Below are 21,625 nucleotides of genomic sequence, written 5' to 3'. Positions count from 1 at the left end.
TCTTTTTTTCCACATCGGTTTCGTTTACGGTTCAAGAGCAGAAATGGCGGAAAACAAAGCGGTTCGCAAGAGGCACGTGAGACAAAGAGCTATCTCTGTATTTCTCCCATCAAAATAAAATGTAAAAAAAAATGCGGACGTTTTTTTTTTTTTTTTTTAAGAATATTTAATGTCATAGATGTCAATGATGTGTGGGTTCTAGAAAAGGAATAAACAGACTTTGCCTATTTTTCTAAATCATTCCCCTTTTTTCAGTGCGTTTTCACGAAACCGGACTTATGTCGCAGAGATAGTTTTAATGACAAAATTACAAATTTTCTACAGAGATGTCCATTTTGGAATTTCTATCGAAACAACCTCCTTAATGTCTTGACTTTCATTTTCCAGCAGCCAAACATTTCAAATTGTAATTGAAGTGTATAAAAATGAGAGTTTAGTAGACCATGCACAACTTTAAGAGATGAATGTGCCAAAATTTAAACACGTTTTTCTCAAAATTAGGGATTTTGTCATGAACGCAGTCATTTAATGTTTGTAATTCAAAGGATTCCATACGTTAAACAAAGGTGTAGTTTAATTAATAATTAACTTATGTTTCAAAGGGCTAAAAGCAGTAATCAACATCATGGAAGTATTGTATGTTGAACTGTGAGCTCACCATCTTTTTCATGCCTAGCCGGGGTTGTTCGTGAAAGTGTCATGAGTAATAGGGCCCAAGGTAGCGCACCCGAACACCGCCGGACTAGCGGGAAATGACTTTTATTATCAGCCATGACTGGTCCAGTGACGAACGGTTGAATAGTCAACTTCATAGTAAGGGTGATAAAAACCACTTGAGTAATCAGAGTAGCTCGGTTCAAAAAAATGTCCGAGGCATATTTTTCCTACGTCGGATAACCGTTTATTTAATGTACACTGTGAGAAAGAAAGGACGGCACGGTGGAAGAGTGGTTAGCACGTCCACAGCTCCGAATCCCGAGTTCAATTCCAGCTCGCTCTGTGTGGATTTTGCATATTCTGAGATTGTTGACGTTTCTACTAAACACTTTTTAACAAAGCAGGCTTACTCAAATTTTCTGTTCTAGCAAGCCAAAAACATTTGCGGTTTTAATGTCACATTTCAATAACTGAACAAGATAATATTCGATAGCCGAAGCCCTACTTCAAGGTCCCGACACTTTCACAGTCTGTCCAGAGAAGCTTTGAAGATTGAAAATGGCGTTTTAGTACCAAGTTCTGAAAGACTTTGTAAGAGGGAAACACACATTTAATGCATTGGCAGAACCAGCAAACAGCCACAGGGACAGGAAAACATCCGAAGGCAGAAACTCACAGTTGGGGGCAGAAGCCGGAGGGGATTCCAGGTAACATAACAAGGTAGGAAATTCAATCAGATGCTGCTAGGTCAGCAACGGAATATCAAGTTTATCCTGTGGTTTGTTGAAAATATATTTGCCGCGATAATGGGCTCTGATTCTTTGTGGTTTCTGTCTAATCTCTACATGGTGAGCGACAAATTCATCGCTGCCTGGTGGACTTGCGCCCGTCAACCGCTGTGGGTTTTGAGAAGGCCCACTTCCTCTGAGGTGCTGAGGTCCAGATTATGAGGCGGAGCTTACCCGAAGGCATCTCCTGCCACTATGGGATCTTCACACTGGACATTTACTCACTGCTTACTGTTTAATATGGCACAATGTGCTATTTTTGACACTCGGCATCTAGTGCGGCCTGTTGAGCTTGGAAGGGGGGTCCTCCCACTTGCAGTCCCTTCTGAACGTTTCTTATTTCCCCCAGAAGGGGTTTTTGTGTTTTTACTTCCTCTTCTATAAACTTTGTTGCTTAGATGGTGTTGTGTAATTGTGATGTTCTGTGCGATGCTATTATCTATCTTTATATATTTTATCTATTTTATACATCTTTATAATAGGTAACTGTGATTTCTCTTTTCTCAGCCATTTGAGACTGGTGATTCAGGACTACAAAAAAAGTTGATTAACGATTTTTTTTTTTTTTTTTTTTTGATAGCCTTTAAATGAAGCAGGATAGACACAGAATGAGTCAATGTTTACTTCCCCAGAGTGCAATCACCAATCGGCTTCTCCTCTCAGGTCTTGAGTCTTCCGGCACTGCTTGATAAAAACCTTGGTTAGCACTCAAAATGGTGTTCTGAACTGTGAGAAATCAGCAGAGCAGCAGGAAGTAGATGTCGATCATATTAAATTTAGCCCCTCCCAATGCGGTGTCATTTCCATTGGCCAGTAATGGCTGATTCATTCATTCATTCTTTGGGAAATACTCCCCATTTGAATCAGTCCATTTTTCCATTTTAAGCATTTATAGTATAATAGCTACTTGAGTTCTAATAAACATTTTATTACAAATCAAACTTTATTGATTTTTTTTTCAGTTTTCAAATGGAAAAAGGTGCAAAAAAAATAGAATCCTAGTTTAAAAATCAGTATTTTCTGCAAGTAATGGATCTTTGTTCATCTACTGCACGGTGTCAAACTCAAGGCCCGGGGGCCGGATCTGACCCGCCAAGTCATCATCAGTGGCACATAAAACAGTAAACGAGAGAAGGATGAGTCAGTGTCAAATGTTGAAGTCGACTGCTGGCTACCTAACAAGCAAATGAGTATGACACTTTTCGCATTTTTTTTCCCAAAATATTTATTTTGGAAATATACAATAAATATACAATATGGTCATTGTAATTCTCAAAAATAAAATAAAATGCGACATTCTGAACAACTATATGTGGTTTTGCGGATATGAAATTATTAGATAATTCCCAAATGAATAATAAATTCAAAACAATGTCTTGTTTTGCTTTTCTGTCATAATTAAAGATATTGAACAGTACACATTTCCAAGACAGAGTGAAACCAGAGCCTACTTACTCGTGATAAAACGAGAATTTGTCGGTATATTGCCAGAAAAGGTGTGCCAATATTTCTGGGGACATGTCGCACAACGAATATCACAATGTTTTGCGGGATGGTACCACGTGCAGTAAACCAAATGCAGTATTAATAAGTGACCTGCAGAGACCCAGTTGAACATTGTTAGTGATGAGGAGTGGAATGGGGGGTGGGGGGGGGGGGGTGGGGGTGAATGGGCAGACGATACGCCAATTTTGAGAAAGAAATCGAATTACGGCTGAAAGCTCATTGTTCTTTAAATGACGTACTCTTTATGACACACTGTACTTCACAAATCCGGTCAACTCTACAGTGATGCAAAATGAATTCATCAAATAGTCCCGTACTGTAGTTCCTTAAAAAAAAAAAAAAAAAAAAAAAAAGTTGAAACCGTGGTTTCCTAATTGGTGAAATGCTGCCATCTAGCGTAAGCGAAATTAGTTGAACCACCAAGCGTCTTGATCAAGCAAACTGTAAATAAAAAAACGCAATCGGATGCCAGACCACCTTTCTTCCGCTCAGTAATAATAATAAAAAAAGGTTAAACAATTCATTTGAGTCAGTGTCCATCAAAAAGGACACCGATGTAAAAACGAAGCCCCCCGATAATCGAAATCGAAGGGAATTCAGTAGAACTGCACATAAATCTTTAATTCCATTGAGTACTGAATATTGTATTCGCACGAGTATAAAAAAACATTAAGACCACTGCAGTTTACTGTATAGTGTGTTTAATGGTTTGCTTCATAACACAATAGGCGACCAAACACTGTCACACAACGGATATTTGAAATGTTTTATTTCACAGAATTTAGAACAGTCAACTTCATAAAATAAAAGGGAAAAACAAACAGCAAGTGAAATAGGATTGATCTTTTTTTTTTTTAATAAAAAAATATTCTTTCCCCTTGTTCATAAACCGTTTCAAAAGCAGAATTAACAGAAAAAACAGGGTAAATTCACAGAAGCTGAAAGGCCAATAGCATTTGTTGGCAAATATAAATATAGTGGTTTGAACCGGGTGTCTGAACAGCTCGCATGGAAAGAGTGCATACATAAAGTTTACGCGACAGTTGGACACTCGGCACTGCCTGTATCAATCTTTATTAATGTAGAAAAACAGGTTCCTTATTTACCAATTCAAATAATCAGGTTTATGACAAGTATATATATATATATATATATATATATATATATATATATATATATATATATATATATATATATATATATATATATATATATATATATCTCACACACACACGCACACACACACATTCAGCCAGTTGGACTAGACTCTGGAGTACGCCCCCCTCGCCATCACCGGATTGTCTACTCAGGGGCATAATTGTGAGAGTACGTGTAGTCTGTGTAGTAATTGTGCGACCCACCCCTGCCTGCTGGGTAACCCCAAGAGCAAGGACCCCCCCCGGGCCCGCCCGGCCGTTCGTGTCCTCGCCCGGGTCCCGGCCGCGGCCAAAATCCCACCGGGGGACCTCCTCTCCCCCTGAAGGGCCCGGGACGCACCATGGAACCCCGCATGGGTCCGGGCCCATGCCCGTGATTCACGTGCGCGGGCATGCCGTAGCCCATGCCGCACGTTTGCGGCGGCGGAAATTTGGGTCTGACCGCCGCGCCCCCTCTGGCGGCCGCTGGGGGAACGCCCACGGAAGCTCCGGGTTTGTCAGTGCAATTCACTTGAGTCCTGCCGCTCAGACAAGAGGGCTTGGTGCCGCCGAGGGTTTCCCTGGCCTTGGGCAGTGCATTGGGGTCAAGCGGGCCGGGCGGAGGCGCGCCCTGATTGCCCGCAGGCGGAAATGCCTTTGTGCCCGACGGCCCCCAGTTCCCCTCTCCGGCTCCGCTCGGCGTCCTGTCCGCAGGTTGCGCCGGGGGACAGCTGGCGCTGATGGGAAGGCTGGGCATGTTGTCTACATATGGGAGGGAGGGGGTGAGCGGCGGCGTCCCGGGGGCTCCGGGTCCCGCGGCGTCCGAGCCATACGTGTGACCGAGCATCATGAGGTGAGGCGGAGGAGGAGGTTTGACCTCTAACGGCAGGGAGGCCAAATTGGCCAAAGGTCCCGCCGTGGTGTTGACGGAAGGCGGAGTGGCGGCGGTGGAGACCGTGGCCGGGGGGCGGTACTCCTGTTCTTGGTTGCTGCTGCAGGGTGAGGCGGGGTAGGCCGGGGAGGCGGCGTAGCTTGACGAGCCGGTGTAGGAAGACCACGAGGCGGACGGACACAGGAAGCTTTGGTGGGGATTGACGGGAAAACCGCCCGGAGATGCGTTTCCCAGGTCCGAGGGGAACTGGTTGGTGGCTTTGAACTGCGAAATGGCGTTTTTCAAAGTGCTGTAGTCGGATCGCGGCGGCGTTCCGTCAGGGGTGGCCTGCTGGTCGGGGAGCGGCGGACGGAACGCCTCCGCGCTCGGGAGGGGCGGCAGCGGCAGCATCGCGGCGCCCGCTTCGGGATTCTGCTCTTGGCCCTCGACGGGGGCGGGAGTCTCGCCGTCATCCGAGTCCAATGACATGTCCTCCTCTCCCTCGCACTCGTCGTTCACTACTGAGAAGACAGACGGTACGGAGGTTCGAAATAGGAGGTGAGTGAAAAAGATCAAAATCAGGCCCATTCACGAGTACAAGTGACATTTTATAAAGGCGGCAACTGGAACAAATTATGCGTTTGCGACTGTCATTTTTTGATCTGTCCCATTTTTAATGAAGCCATTGAAAATGTTTAGTTTTTTTTTTTTAATTAATTAAAGGCAGGGGGGTGGGGCTTGTCAAAATATAATTGAGAAATACTGATTTAAGGCTATATCTAATGATTATTTTAAAAAAACAATCTGTTGAATATTTTGTTGAATAAGCAATGAATCTTATTTTTTTCAACATGTTTTCATTACTACAATTCATCATTCAAATACAGCCCCCCCTTCATAAAATTAATAATATATATCTTTTTTTTTTTATCTATCTAGCTGACCATAGCTGGCCTTATTTCAAGGTATTGCTACTTGGAATAGCAGCTGACATTAGCCTCAGCCGCACTCTGGGAGCAATTTTATGATTACAAATCAGAAGAATAGAAAACTGTTATTAATTTCATTAAATTATATGTAAAATGCTATAATGGAAACGTTTTTTTCAATCATTTTCAAGAGGATGTGTATATCAAAAGTACTAGCGGTATCAATCTTGGTATCAGTTTCACGACTACGAAAAAGTGGCTTACTCAAACTGTTTGAAAAACAAACTGAAGTATTGAACGTCCCTATTTTGATGATTTGTTGACTGGTTTGGTCTGTAAAGTCAAAACAATGACTAAAATATTGATTATTGCTTTCCAAAATAAATGTACACAACCAATCAGCATTAGTTAGGACAACACGCCCCCTCGAGCTACACAGGGATGTAGCTGAAGACCCTTGTCGCAACTAGGCTCTTAGAAGGTCCCTGGTAGCCGCTCAAGGGAACCCTCCAGACCCGGACCAAAAAGGGGAACGCAAGCTACCACGGCTAGTTATAACCAATCTACTTTCATAAAGAGCCAAAAAAATTTGAGAAAATCTACTCTTGAGAGGATGAAACCTGGATCGTTTTTGTTTCCTAAAAGGTTAACTGAGTGTTAAAAACAATTATTGCTTCATTGTTGTGCCTTTGTTGCACTGCTACTGAGGAAAATACCCACCAGTAGAGGGCGGCGTTGGAAGCTCATTTTGATTAATGGAGCCAATCAGGCTGTGGAAAGCGCTCATAATATCGTCAATGCTCGCTATCATTATTCCATTCCTGGAATACTGTAGGAACATCTCAAAGGGCCTCTCTGTGGGGGGGAAAAAAAAGATTTTTAATGTAAATGAAAGTTGTTTACCTCTCATGTATATTTAAAAACTTGAAAGCTACCTGTGACGAAAATGAGATGGCGCTGTTGCGTATGCTGAGCTTGCAGCTTAATCAGGCATTCCAGATCAGGGGCCTGACGCGACTGGGCGTCGCAATCGTGGTATGGAAGGAACTCGACGATGTGTTTCTTTTGATAGGATGTCAGAAGGTTGAGGAGACCCACTGCGTTGGTGTTCATCCTGTGACATGAGCGGAAAAAACAAAAAAGTCAAGCTTCAGTTCATCTAATGTGAGCTCACGGTTGGCCGAAGCTCAAACTGACCGGCCCATTTCTTTCAGCTTCTTCTGTGACTTGCAGTGCACCTTCCACTGCCAGGGCTGCTCGGGGGTACTTTGCTCTTCCAAGAACTTCAGCAATGACTGTAAGCGATCTGAGACAACAAAAGACCAAAAATTGATCAGTGAACTTGACAAAAGAGAGCCACGAACGTGCTAAGAACCCCAACTCACCCTGCGTGATGAGGTCAGGGTTGAGGACAAACTCGTCGGATACCAGGAAGCCTCCGGACACAAACAGTTCATTGTAGGTGTGGTTCTTGACATCGTCCAGTGTGTCGACCCCAGCGAAGCTTACTGACGGTAGCTTCTTCAACGACACCAGCGCTGGGATCTACATGTTTCAGGCGGGAGCCATTCAAATAAAAAAATGTAGTAACTTCAACAAATGGGGTCAGTGGCGCTATAAATGATTACCTTGTGCACATGTGCAGCTATGTGCTCATTCTGAATGATGATCAGCAGTTTGTCCAGACTGCTGCTGTTTTCCAGGAACATCTGCGGGGCGCACTCGCTGTTGCCAAGACTTTTCAAGTATTCCTTCAGATCAAACACAGATGTTCATTGATTATTTTCCAATATTTTAAGACTTTATCCAAATGCTGCAGCTTAGCATGTTTTTACATTTGCTGGTTGTACTAAAGCAAGCTTCTAATATTTTGAGGCAACTAATTGTGGAGACAACATGCAAACAACCATACTTGCCAGCAGAGGGCGGTTTTTGCTTCCACTGTCTCCTATTCAATGTGGAGCATTTTCTTGGTCAATTTGACAAATCTTTGTCTGTCTTTGTTTTCCAGTTAATGTTGTGATACAATATTCAGTATTTACCTCGTTTAAGGTTAGTATAAGCTTGCTTTAATACAACCAGGGAAACCAAAAGCTTATATGGATGCAGTTTTTACTATATAAACCATATATATTTTACCACAGGTACACTTTAAAAGCTAGTTTTTAATTGAACTACCATTGACAATTTCCTAGACGTGGTGTATGAATTATAAAGCATATTAGCAATGGCATTTTGAATTTTAACAAACCCCAACAATAGATAACAAACTATGGTGATAATCAAAAGTGTGTTACATGATGTTCTTGTCACCAAATTTCAAGCAAATTATTTGTCCAGTATTTTTTTCTATTTTCCCCTCAAACCAGCGATTGTAATTTTCAAAGTTTATGGAATCAAAACTTCAAAGAGAGCATTTTTACTTCAACTTTCAAAAAGTACCTATTTATATGACAACTGCAAAATGCAAGATCACTGATTTCACAGTTAGAGATCATCAGGTGAGAAAGGGACTACTATGTGAGCATTTTTTTAAGGGGTGTACCTTTATCTCTTTGCAGACGGTACTCTCCTCGCCCTCATCCCCCGAGTAGATGTAGAACTTGACTGTATTCTTGGTGACATCCTTAAAGATCTCCACCAAGCTGCTGAAAACTTCGGGTTTTAGCTGACCAATCAGGCTGCCCGTTATGAGTCCACCCGCGCCGGCCACGCTGGAAGTCGCAACAGCACCGGAACTAGCAATTGCGCCAGAGGGAGCTGCAGAGACATACTTTTGGGATTTCTCGAATGGTTCTGAAGCTATGTGGGAGGGAGAATAAGGCTCTTCCATAATTTCTGCTGAAACAGGTTCTGATTTCACCTTGCAATCTATTGCAGCGTCTGATTTTGCTTTGCTTTCTATCGCAGCATCTGATGTTGCCTTGCTTTCTACCATCACATCATCTGATTTCACCTTGCCTTCTATCGCAGGATCTGATTTCGCCTTGATTTCCATTGCCTCTTTCACAGGCCTTTGATTACTACTCTGAAATGAGTTGGTGTTTAACAGGGGGGGCTGTACTTCGGGATTGGGAGTTTGCACGGATGACAGCATTGGTAAATCGGGTAAAACCTCAGCCGGCTCTGGGGAAGTGGCTTTGGGTGAAACAGGTGGCGCCGGAATCAATTTTTCCAACTCCTCACTAAGTGCTTGAATGTGCTCCTGCACGGAGACGGGCTTGACGTGCTCTTGGACAAAGTCTGAAAAGGAGGCCCTGTGCTCCCAGGAGTTGTGCAGAGGTAGCCGAGGAGGTAGCCGCAAGGTGTACGTGATGCAGTGACTCTGCATGATGTTCTTAATATCAGACGTGAGGCTGTGCATTTCCTGGTTGAGGATGGTGTCCAAGCTGATGGAGGGCCTGGGGGGAAGGTCCTCTGCTAACGACAACATTGGTGGTGCAGCCGCCTTCTTGACATCGATTGCCAAGGGCGTCTTCGGCTCGACAATTTTCATCGTCACGGCCTCTGGCTCAGGCTCAAGTGGGGACTGATTTTTTTCTGGATGAGAGCAAGACAACATGTCACGGTAATGGTCAGACAGTCAGGTCAAATTATTGGAACAGACACATTTTTCCTTTGTGTGTGTGTGTGTGTGTGTGTGTGTGTGTGTGTGTGGAGGGTAGCGGGGGGTTGGAGGACCACTGCACATGATTCGAAAGATTAAGGAAAATAATGTGCATTAAAATCATAATTATATCCTCCCACCCAGACCCACCCAGACCTTTTGCGTCCACTGTAGTGGACATTAGGTTTTGGGTTATATCTTTTGACTTTTGAATTTAGCCAGCCTACTATGTCCATATGTGCTCAGTAGAGGACATCCTGGCCTTTCCAAATGATTTCTGATGTGTTTGGATGGGATGCAATCAATTTTGAAGACTTACTGAATGAAAATGAACACACAAGTAAAGGATATGTTCCTCCCACTTTTTAAAAGTAACAACCCTAAGCACAGATGTCCCAATCAGCTTTTTTTGTGCACCGACTGCTTATTTATTTTTGGGTCATTTTGATTTTGTATTGTGATGGTGTTCTGAGCCAAAAATATATGATGAAATGGAGTTGATATCCTAATATTTCCAAACTTTTTCCATTTAAATAAAATACCTTCATTTGTTGGTATGCTGGCTGAGGTTTGAGCTTGACCTAATGGAGAGTCTGTGCTGAAATGACTTCCCGGGCTACAGTCCATATCCTCCTAAACAGTGAACAAAAACATCAATAGCTGACAGATTTTTGTGCCACCAATGCATTTGTAAAGTAAGAAACGTCAAAATCAGCAGTCGACATCTCACCTCCGTGTAGTTTGTTTGCGATTCAAGCTCGTTTTGTTTGAACAAATCGGAGGCTGGAGCGGCAGGTTCCACCCTTTCAGAAGCTTTTGACGGCTCACCGCGATTTAATTTCACAGATATTGTTCCCTGAGAAACGGCTTTGTTGAGAGTGGAAAGCAGTATCTTGAGGAGACGTTGGGTCTCGTGAACTGCTGTTGAATTGGTGTTGCTGCAAGCCCGCAAGTCAGTGTCATAGATGCCAATGCTTTCCATCACAGCGCTCAGATTTGCAGCCTGGCCGCCATCTTCTCCTGCCTCCTCCGCTGGTTGCCCTAGAAGAAGGAACAATGTGTGTTACAATTCAAAAACAAAATGCTGTACAGTGCATATATTTAAGTGGCACAAACATGAATAAACCCCCGTTCAAAGACAAAGTCAGTTTAAATATATTATTTCTGAAGTTCACCATCACTTTATTTTGCCCCCCCGATCTATACCTGTAAGAGTACTCAAATGGCGAGTAGTCAGTGATAGCAATACCATGCACTAATACCGCTAGAACCTCCCACAAAAAAAGACCAATGACAGATTATTTTGGAGAAAAAATAATGTCTGTCTGTTTTAAACTGTTTTTAAGACTCTGTTTTATACTGATTTTATCACTGTTTTACGGTTTTATTATTATATTTGTGGGCGATAACTTGTTATGTATTTTAGTAATTGTGCAGCACTTTGGTCAGCCCTTTGAGGTTGTTTTTAAATGTGCTTTATAAATAAACTTGACTTGAAAAAGCTCCATCTCATATTTGGGATAGGTAAGTACCTTTACTAAGTATCAGTATCGGGCCGCTCCGTGGCCTTATTGCAAACGTACTCATGATGGGAGCCAATATTAGTATTGGCCACTTTCCCTGAACAGTTTTACAATCAGAAGCTGGAAATTCAGAATTAGAAGAAGAAAATATCTATTAATTTTATGCCATTTAAAATTTGTAATTTTTTAAATATTGTCATATACGAGGCTAGGTTCACACTCTAATGCTAGATTTAACGCTCAATTCAGATTTTTTTTTTTGGTGAATCGTGAATCTATACTGGCCCACTCCCTAGTTTTTTTTTTTTTTTTTTAATGCCAACATCTAATATAATTTCAACAGTATTTATAGTGCAAAAGTCATCGATCAAAATCAAAACTTTAAATTATTGTGAAAAAAAAATCATGTTTGACATTTCATCTCACGTTTAAAAAGAAAAAAGGAATCAGTTTTGTTGTGATGTTTTAAAGGAAAAAAGCAATGTTGACTGGGTGTCTGATGTGTGATCAAATGAATTATGTTGGTGTTTTGCCAATAAGGCAAAAAGGCCATAACATTTATTTTGATGTAACAGCTTTCCTCACCCCTGCTAGGTTCACCATTGCTCAATGGATCTGTGCGTTGATGTTTTATCTGGTCTCCCTGCTCATCGCCTTCAAACTTTCTCTTGAGGTTGTTGGACCCCCAGGAACCATCTTCTTTTCCCCTTTCGGGATCCTTGACTAGTGCTCGCTTGTGGAGTTGGATCAGTTTCAGTAACTGCTTCATCTTGTCTTTATCGTACTCGCCCTGTGGCAGCTGCACCTTGGGAGGCTGCGGCACGGGCTGGGATTCAGTGTTGGACTCGATCTGCAGTGGGGTACCGTTTGAATGGGCCAGCGGCGGCCCCTGCTTGCTGGCGTCCTGCGGTGGTTTCTCCTGCATCTGTCGTTCAGGCGGCGGCTTTTCTGACAGTCTCTCCGAACGGTCGGAGCCACCCCAGTCAGAAACGGGACTGTACTCGACAGGGACTGGGACGGGCACGGGGACAGGTGAGGGGTTACTTATTCGTTCAATTATGTCCTTTGCCTTGTTCACGGGTAACGCGTAGTTTGATGAGTTGTGGAAGTAAGACCGCATAATGGCTTCCATGTTCCCTTTGGGTCGGGGTAAAGGAACCGTAGATGGCCTGTCATCCACATGATATTTGTATTCAGGCAAGATGAATGGTCGCACCCTTCCCGAGTCGATGCGATTTAAATAGTCCGTGGCTTGTCTCTCCACACTGGAACTCGGGTCCTTGCCTGCGTTTGGGCGCAATGTGAAAAAGGCGTAATGCAAGGCGGGGATAAACCGTTCCAAAGCCTGGAAATTTGCGTGTGGCTCTGCTGTCAATGGCTCCGGCTCATACAGTTGGGATGCTGCCGCAAAAAACAATAACATAATTTTGGCATAACATCAGACTGTAGTACATGAACTTCTGACTATACACAGTAGACCTGAAAGTACCTGGACAGATCATACTTTAGTAAACACAATCATTAATCAAGATTTTTGAATTTCATTACAATGCCAGAGCTTCTGCCAGATGCTCACATAAAATAGAGATAAATGAGAGTGGGTACTCACAATACTTGAAAACCGTCCTCGACTCATGAAAGAGGAATATTGCTTGGAGGCTTTTATCAACCCGCCCCCGCCGTTCTGCAAAATAAGTGGAAACTTTTTAAATGCGTAATCCTCACCGGATCTAACAAGTAGGAGGCTGACAGACAATAGAGATAACAACAGAAGAGTTAATAATTTAAAAAAAAAAAAAAAAAACATGCTTGCTCACCTTTTGACTCCAGCTGTGTTGAGGACAACAGAAAGAGAAAGCCCCGGTCATACAGGGACTTCACCAGCACCTAAGCAAAAAGGTAAAGACCACAATTATAATGAATAAAAATAAATACATTAAAAGAAAAAAAAAAAAAAATCAACCTCCGAGCGTGCCTCAAAACCCAACAGAGGTTCATAGTTTTTTTCACTGATGCGTGTCAGTGTAGTGCTGTATTGATTGAAGTTGGTGAGGTTTTTTTTTTTTGTGATGTTTCCCTTCATTTTCAGATATGTTGTTTCGTATGTGCTGTGCTTTGAATGTTACAAATTATAAACAGTGTAAACTTTAGACCCGAGGCATTTTTAAAACAAGATTGATAAAACTCCCCATCATGATAGAAAGTAGTGATTAGAAGACACAGTCCCTTTTTGTGATTTGCAGCATTAGAGTGTCATCCAGGCAAATAAAAGAGACTCACCATCCTATCTTTCTCCAGTTTGTTAATCAGTGCTACCAGACTGCCACTGGTCTGTTTTCCTTTTCCTTCTACAACCTCAAAAAGGCTGCATGACATTCCATACTTCACCACTGCAACAAAGGAAGACACATTGAGGATGCAAGTAATCTTGCTGTCATTTAATCTGGAATGGGCTAGCACTTATTAACGCATCATTTGCACAAATGGTGGCTTACTGACCTTCCCGTGATGTGTTGTAGGTATCCCAAGAGAAGAGCACCGGGGGAATCTTTCTCTTCACCTGATCAAGATGCATGCCTTGATTCACCTCAAGCTTCTCAGGACTGTTGAAAACATTTTATTTTTGTTACCAGGGATGGATGAGTATTGATATCAAGTATTGGTATAGGGCTGATACCTGGCCTTTCAAGGTATCTGTACTTGCAATGGAAGCAAATATTATTATCGGAGTCTCTCTTGGAGCAATGTTACAAACACAAAGTAGAAATTACATTTTAGAAGAACATAAAATTGGCATTAATTCCCATTAGCTTTAAATAAAAAATACTACATGGAAATATATAGGTGTGTCTTTAAAATAGTTTCATTGTATTTGGGGGGAGATTGGGGGGATTTTGTGCATCAAATTTGGTACTGGTACTGGGGGGGTTCAAACATCCCTAAATTTTACAGACAAGTGTTAGTAGCATTAAGTCAAGGTCTACAGAAGTTCTGTTGGTCTGAAAATTATTCAATAATTAATTAACCACCGTTTTAGGATTCGATTCAACATTTAGAGACATTGCCTAACTTAAAATGGCCAATATCATCTGATTTCAGCTATTAAAAATTAACCAACAACTATGATTTCTGCGGTCCTCCATGAAAGTAGACTGAATATCTTTGTGTTTACCCCTAAAATAAGTCTTTTGAAAATATCAGCTTTTACTTTGGAAAACAATGACTGAACCTGTAAATGAATCAGTTTCAAAAGAGTTGGTGTGTACAAGATCATTCACCCTTTTCTAATATTAATTCAGCTGTGTTTTTTTCTTTAAAAAAAGAATACCAAATCACCAATATTTATTGGTTGATCAACAACAATTGAGGGGGAATTTTTTGTATTAATGCAAAAAAAAAAAAAAAAACCTCAACAGGAGTATCTGATACAAAAGAAGATTAAAATTCTAAAATAATGGGTTCTCAAATTATTAGATTATACGTGACAGGGAAATGTCTTTGCTTGCATGTCCACAACCTCTATTTTGATTGTGACCGCAGCATTGTTTGCTGCCACCATGGATACAGTTCGTGAAAAATGACTATCAAATTCCACAATTCAACGCACAAACCACATTGCATTGTGGGATGTGGCTGCCATTTTGGATTAGCTGTCTCGATGTTGAATGTAAACAGTTCTCTGTGGAAAAGCTGAGACATTTGCAGAGTCCTGTCACAAAAAGACACTGTTTAAATTGTCTTTTTGCATTCATTTCAATGAGAAACATTTCACAGAATTCCAGTTCGCAAAAGTAATGTTATGAACGTTTGCCGCGAGGCTCCATATATCATACGTATACTCACAGTTTGAAAGGAAGGTAGGCTCTTGAGGATGATCGTAAACGGATTGGGAATAACTCCTGGCCCTTGGTTACCAGTGGACCACTCCACACGGTATAGCAGCGCCGCCCTGCAATCGCATCAAACGTAGGATATCCATTTTATGGCTTGAGGGAGCACATTTTAAGTAGAGCTGACTATCGTAACCTGCCTTTTTTATGTGCTCACCCATTATTTTTAAACTATTCACCTCAGGGAAATTTGCAGTTAGCTTCAGAGATTCTATTGTTTAAGTCCATTTCAAGTCAAGATGTGCTGCGGACCCTAGAAGGTCTTTGAAATTTTTGTTCAGTTTTGACTCAAAGACATATGTTGCCTAAGAAGTATTTTAAAAATAAATGAACCAATCAAAATTATGATGGGAGTTTTTTCTTCTCGTGCAAATATTTGTTCCTATTTACGTAAAATGAATAGGGGCCACAAATGCCGGTAATCAGTCCCCTTGAGTACTAATAATCGTAACGGCCATGAAAAGAAAAAAAAATGGTCTAAATCTGGTTTTCAGACTACAGAATTTTGGATTTGTCACTTAAAACAGTCAAGAGCAAGGGTGCCCATTACGTTGATTGCCTTGGGTATGTCGCATTGGTTTAAAAAAAACGTGACAGCAGTGTTTTAAAAAATACAGACGTCATTCATGATGACATGACATTACATGCAGGATAACTAATTTAATATTTTTTGCCAGCCAACTGCAGGGCACACAGAGGAAAACCACCCTTCACACTCACAACCACAGCAAATTGGAAAAATCAAAGTTAAAAAAAAAAAAGGTGGTCACCCCTGGTGTAGTACAAACTTGTGACACTGACACATAACAAAATTGCTAATACGTCACAACTTCACGAATATCAAGTACTTTACCTCGACTTCCTTCAGAGGAAATAACGCCAAGCCTATAAAGCAAAAGACCATAAGCATCGTTATAAAAACAAAAGATCACACATGAGGAATTTTACAGACCTCTTTCACAAAAAATGTTTTACCTATGCGTCGATAACGATGTGGCTGCAGAATCCTTGCCTGTATACTGAAAGGAAACCACAGCGTAGGGGCACACTTGTCTGGGCCGTGCTTTGATTTCATCAAATGCAAACTCGAAAAAATATTGCTGGAGGACATAAAGGCAGTCATGTAAAAAACCAAACAAAACAAAAAAACAAAACACAGAAACAGAATCCCAGTATCACTGAGATTACTCTACCTGTGTGAGCTCAAATGCTCTGTACGACAGCAAGGAGGTGACCCGGTTGGCACTTTTGGACAAATGACAGTCAAACTTGGTGGTTGGTTCCTTTCCGTTGTTTGGCATGTTTTCGTGGATTTGTTTTACTCGCCCCTGAAAGAAAAAAAAACATCTACAGTTAATTTGGGACACTGATGATATTGGGGAGCGCGGTAAAAATTAAATACCTACCCTCATAACTTTAAAAATGATCACGTCTCCAGTTGAACCAACTTCAAACGGGTTGATTTGTAACAAATCAGAAAATTTGGAGAGATAAACGCCTACAATGAAATGAAAATTGAATTGAGAAAAATTCCCATAGACCAGCTGTCACTTGTGGAGTCAGTCATATCACTTACCCATTGATGCATTTCCTACTGTTGTTATCTTGGAGTGTCCCACGGACAAACCCTTCTCACAGATCCACTGAACCTAAAATATTTAAAATGGACATTGTTATCATCAATGCAAAATTATAACTTATCCTGATAACAAATCAAATATCAAACAAATAGCAAAAACATCAATACAACCATGCATGACATAGAAAATGAGACCTGGAAATGCTATTCATTTGCCATAATGTTGCTGCCTCGTCCATAAGTCCAGCTATGCCATTTCACATTGCAAGTCAGCATTAAGCTTGCAGACCCACCAAACTTACCCTATAGTTATTTTGTTGAGGTGCTGGAGCTTGGATAAAGTATGCTACATTATAGTAGATGCCACAAACGCTTATTACGCATATTTTCTAGCTAGGTTCAACAACTTTGACATTTTTGATGGACACAGGAGTGTCGGTTTTAAAATTCATGGTATCGTTTAATTTTTGCCATAAGCTATTGGAATATATTATCGGTGCATTATAGGAATGCACTGATTACATTTTTCTGCCTTGAAATTTGAGTCAGCTAATTTTGAGGATCTCCTGATAGGTGGGTATTTCTTTAAATTGATCTTTTTGGAGGGGAATTTTGTGTATCAAAGTAAAAGGATATGTAAAGCTCTGAATAATGTCAACATAAAAATTCTTGGCTCCTTTGCAGTCTCCGATTTGTAAACAAGGAAGGACCTATAGCAGTCACCTTGGATTTTTCTGGGTAAAGGAAGCAATACGATTCTGCCAGTTCTTGGTCCGTCCGACCTTCTTGCTTCATCTCTCTCCGTTTCTCGATGAACTGAAACACAATTGAGAAAAGGCCATTCACAATAATCCTGACCAAAAGTCCATCTTGGATTACAAGGTCCATAAAAATTTCTCCTCTGCCCTCACAAACGTTTCTACTTAACACATTAATGTAACCGGATCTGAAAAGTGGACTGACCTCCTTCTCCAGAAGCTCATTGTTAATTAGCCTGGCCTTGCAGTAAGAGAAAGTTCCTCTCGATGACGCATCCAGGTAGAAAGAGGAGATGAGCTTCACCAGGTCCTCAAATTCACGGCTGTCAGGTGGTAAAACCCGGAACAACCCTGCACAGACAAGTTGTAGCTAAATAGGATTTTAAAATACACGTTTGGATTTTCACCTTCATAGTGGGACATGAAAAGTGACATAGTAGAATTTTCTCCAAAAAAATTGGACTGTGCACATTTAAGGCCTTTAAACTGCTTACAGATAACTGGATTTGTTAACATTAAGACCCCTATTATAATTTTGGCCCCCGCAAACTTAAGTTTTGAAGGGGCTTCTTTGATAAATATTTGAAAACATTTACGGACCAGATTTTCATCAGGCAACAGCAAACAAAGTGATCACCAAAAGGGCTATTTTTTTCCCCAACAAAAGACAGGGGGGGAAAAAAAAATCCAGAATCCATCACTTCATTGAAAAAATTTCTTTGGGTTCTGCTCCGCTTGAAGTGGCCATTTCAACCTTGCATTTGAGAAGACGGACATTTTAGTCAACTCTTGTCACGCTCTCATTCTTAATGTTACACAGTGACGTGAATGATGTCCAGTAGACTAGCAGCTTTTCGTATTAGTCACGTCATACACACACACACACACATTATATATATATATATATATATATATATATATATATATATATATATATATATATTTGTATAGCCCCACTAAATAAAGGCTTTCTTATTAATACTATGTTTGTGAAGTACGAAAGCAACAAAATCCACTGTTTTATTTATCCATCTCAGTGTATGCCATTTTGCTAATTGATATCAACTAAAAATGACATTAGTGTCACTCAGGTAACAACCAATCACAATTCAGCTTGTGAACTTAAAATGACATAACTTTGAAAACGGACGAGTCGTGATTGGTTGTTACCTGAGCAAATGTGATGCCATTTTCAAAGGACAAATTAGCCACCTCCCAAGGTGGAATAAAAAAATGGTGCTTTTGCTGTGTATCAGAATGCCACGCTTAAAATACTCAGGGTGCACAGATGACATTATTGTAAAAACTTTTGAATTGACAGAGGAAAATGTAGCAAGGAATTAACAAGGCTTGTAAACAACCACCAAAACGCATGCAAAGAAGTTAAAACGACAGGCTCAATTACCACTACTGTTTTGTGTTGAGTGAGTCTAAGAATAATATATCAGGCTTTAAGGGTCTTGCACGATAACTGACAAGTTCATCTAAGTGATTTGGAGACGCATGGCCACAAATATGTAGCCTTCTGTATACAACACAAACAAAGAAGTGATGCTTCACAGGAAGCTTTGTGACAACTGCAGTCCATGTGAGTATTACACGTTTCTAATTTAGTGAGACCTCTGGGGGCACACTCAACCTATGTTGAGAATGTGTGTCGGACATGAGATGAGAAACTGGGATCCCCATTTTGGATTCGAGAACAACACACGCAGTGCTGTGACAGAAAGCATAATTCAGGTCGAATCAATGGGGTCAATGTCACTGCGTGACACTCGAATGTTGCATTATTTTAACCCGACGGGATAAGGAGGCCAGAAAAAGGTCAATAACCGATCGGACTGGCACTTCTCCAAAGAAAATCTTTAAGACACCTTTCCAGAAAAGCTGCTTGTCCTCACTCGAGACACCCGGGCCACCATGCTAAGATTACATCATGCCAAGACAAACTTGTGTGTATTTCACTGGGAAAAAAAGCAGTTTCCGTCTTCGACGCCGAGCAGTTTTTTGTAGTTAGCGCGGGTAGTCGGCTAGTTAGCAAGCTAGCAACATGCAGCAGGACTCGAAAGACAGGACACGCTCTGTTCGGAATAGCAGCGATATGGCACCACCTTTCCGTTCTTTCTTCCTCGGGATTTGAAAAGGCTTCCGAGGCCGCTCCTCGCTTCTTCTCTGGCCCGGCGTGGGGGAGCCGCTCCAGCTGCGGGCGTCCGCCTGCTGCACGCTGTTGTAGCGCTCGGGGGCTTCTTGCTCGGATATTACACAGTCTCCACAGGCAGGCTGATCGCCATTTTGGTTGGCTGTGGCCGAGGTGGCGGCCGAAGTCTTCTGGGGCTCGTCGCCTTCCTGGTGTAGGTTGTCCGCCTCGGTGTAATCCGACTCCCTTTTCCCCATCGCGCTGGGGTTGAGGGCCATTTTCGGGGCGCCGTGCACGACTGGGGGCGATGCAACGTAAGCCTGGAACGAATACGAGCCGCTTGTCTCACACACATACGCCGCTCCTCAGCCTGCCTCCGCCATTGTGAAAATGACGTCGACGTTCTTCTCCACTGCATTAGGCCAGCGTCACTGTGTTTACACACCAGCAAATCTGCGCCACCTAACGTCAGAAAGGAGAAGTGCGGGATGCAATGACAATTGAGTGAAGCGTTCAACTGTACCACTCGTGTCCAAAGGGCGGACCGGGCTCCATTTGAAGACCTGAATTTGCCGCTCTTTCGTTTTTACCCCCTGTTCAACTCAATGAATTAATCTCTATTCTCATTTGTGGGCCACTTGGATTACCGACTTTTATAATGACAACGACCAAACCAGCAAAATGAATAACAAGGAAAGAAGGAAACAATATAGATGAATAATTTTAAAATGCAAAGAACTTAATAGAGCTTTGTAGGTACTTAATGGACATAGGAACACAACAAACATCCAACAGAGGTTTCTATTTGTGTGTTTTAGAAGATGCTTTTAAACCTTTGCAGAAATATAAACCAACTGATGATATTACTATGAGATTACTTGTTTGGGTTTATCGTTTAAGATGACCGACATTTGCTTTTGTATAAAAAGTTTAATATCAATGTGTTTTAAATTTAAAATGGTAAACTTTTGTTAAGTCACAAGACATAACACAGCACTGTTGTATTTTGTTTTATTATCTATTTTTACTTTATATTATTTGCGTTATTTATTGTTGTATTGTTTATTTTATTACTTACTGTGTTATTGCACGGCCAATTCGCCCCGTTGTACAGGACTTATTGTTGTAAAGTGCTATACGGTATAAATAAATTTGAGTTGAGACTATCCTTCTGAGACCTAGATTATTCAATTCTGTCTACAATAGTGGACATACAGTTGTGGTTTTTTATTTTTTTGTCTATGTCTTTGATTCATCAGAAGTACACTACAATGTGTGTTTGTGTGTTGTAGCGTTTCACTTTGACAAGTACAGCGTTCATACTCTTCTTGTAGCACGCCTGATCTTTTTTGAGTGATGCTTCGATGTCAGAATTATTTGAAAGACGATGAGATTGAATACATTCAATTAGTACTTGTAATATTTATGTCAAGCAAGGACGAACCTTAAGTATCCTCCTGATACCCCGCCTATTTATGCCCTCTATAGTGGACATTTGCTTTTGGTCTATATCTTTTGACACATTTGAGGACATCCTGGTCTTTCCATATGGTGTGTTGAGATGTGATGCAATTGTCTGCTGAGAAAAAAAAGGACACTGAGCTAGGTACATGAATATAGGCTGGGTCTCAGCACGATATTTTCTTTTGGGTTTAATCATTTGAAATTTTTTGCTTTTTATGTATAACATGTTTAACATTAAAGAGTTTCAATTTAAAACTAAAATATTGTAATTTTACAATATCGAGCATTTAATTGGTTAAAAATAATAAACAGACATATCAAATGTTACATTTTATGATCCTAATGCTGATAGGTTTTTGCTTTGTCACTCATAACACAAAACTAAGATGTTATTTTCCATTTTAATGCATTTACCTTTTTAGCATACGTGTATTAGCTTAGCGTTAGCGTTTTTATATACAAGGTGAACAGGCCTCCTTTTCAATCCAGTTTTCTGTATGGCACATACGCAGGGCGCCATCTGCTGGGGAAATATTTCGAGACGCTTTTCGGCAACGTTGAAGAACAGGCGACTCAAGTGAATTGCTGTACTCACACTGTATCCGAATCAAATACTTGCGGGGGGCAAATCCTGCATTAAAAGTGCAATTACTGATTCAGCTGCTCCTTCACTGAAATAAAAGTGATAGGATGCAATTTCTTGAATGCCTCTTGTTTTTTATTTTTTTCGTCTATAGGCCTGTATATTTTTTGGTACACACAAAAAGCACACAACGATCT

General features: G+C 41.1%; 1 protein-coding gene across 2 annotated transcripts; it reads right to left on the bottom strand.

The window, feature by feature from the left end:
- Positions 1 to 3,635: 3,635 nt before the first annotated feature.
- On the bottom strand, positions 3,636 to 19,766 carry tasorb (transcription activation suppressor b). 2 transcript variants are annotated; one of them, XM_088407090.1, is made up of 23 exons: positions 19,356 to 19,766; positions 17,450 to 17,595; positions 17,210 to 17,302; positions 16,484 to 16,556; positions 16,314 to 16,405; positions 16,101 to 16,235; positions 15,883 to 16,007; positions 15,761 to 15,792; positions 14,861 to 14,966; positions 13,517 to 13,620; positions 13,298 to 13,407; positions 12,835 to 12,904; positions 12,627 to 12,701; positions 11,603 to 12,418; positions 10,225 to 10,535; positions 10,037 to 10,127; positions 8,433 to 9,427; positions 7,516 to 7,638; positions 7,273 to 7,432; positions 7,085 to 7,193; positions 6,823 to 7,001; positions 6,608 to 6,742; positions 3,636 to 5,479 (listed from the first exon to the last, which is right to left on the bottom strand). In XM_088407090.1, the coding sequence occupies exons 1-23, from the start codon at positions 19,657 to 19,659 to the stop codon at positions 4,254 to 4,256; spliced, it is 5,610 nt and encodes a 1,869-aa protein (XP_088263216.1). In that variant the 5' UTR covers positions 19,660 to 19,766; the 3' UTR covers positions 3,636 to 4,253. The 2 variants fall into 2 exon arrangements, with proteins under 2 accessions (XP_088263216.1, XP_088263225.1); XM_088407099.1 differs by having other exon boundaries at positions 3,636 to 5,476.
- Positions 19,767 to 21,625: the final 1,859 nt, after the last annotated feature.

The sequence above is a fragment of the Hippichthys cyanospilos genome, chromosome 2 (genome assembly GCF_059441005.1).
Source record: "Hippichthys cyanospilos isolate Australia breed blue-spotted pipefish chromosome 2, RoL_Hcya_1.0, whole genome shotgun sequence".
Classification (NCBI taxonomy): Eukaryota; Metazoa; Chordata; class Actinopteri; order Syngnathiformes; family Syngnathidae; genus Hippichthys; species Hippichthys cyanospilos.
The sequence above is the reverse complement of the archived record's forward strand: the minus strand, read 5'-3'. Positions and strand labels throughout refer to the sequence as shown.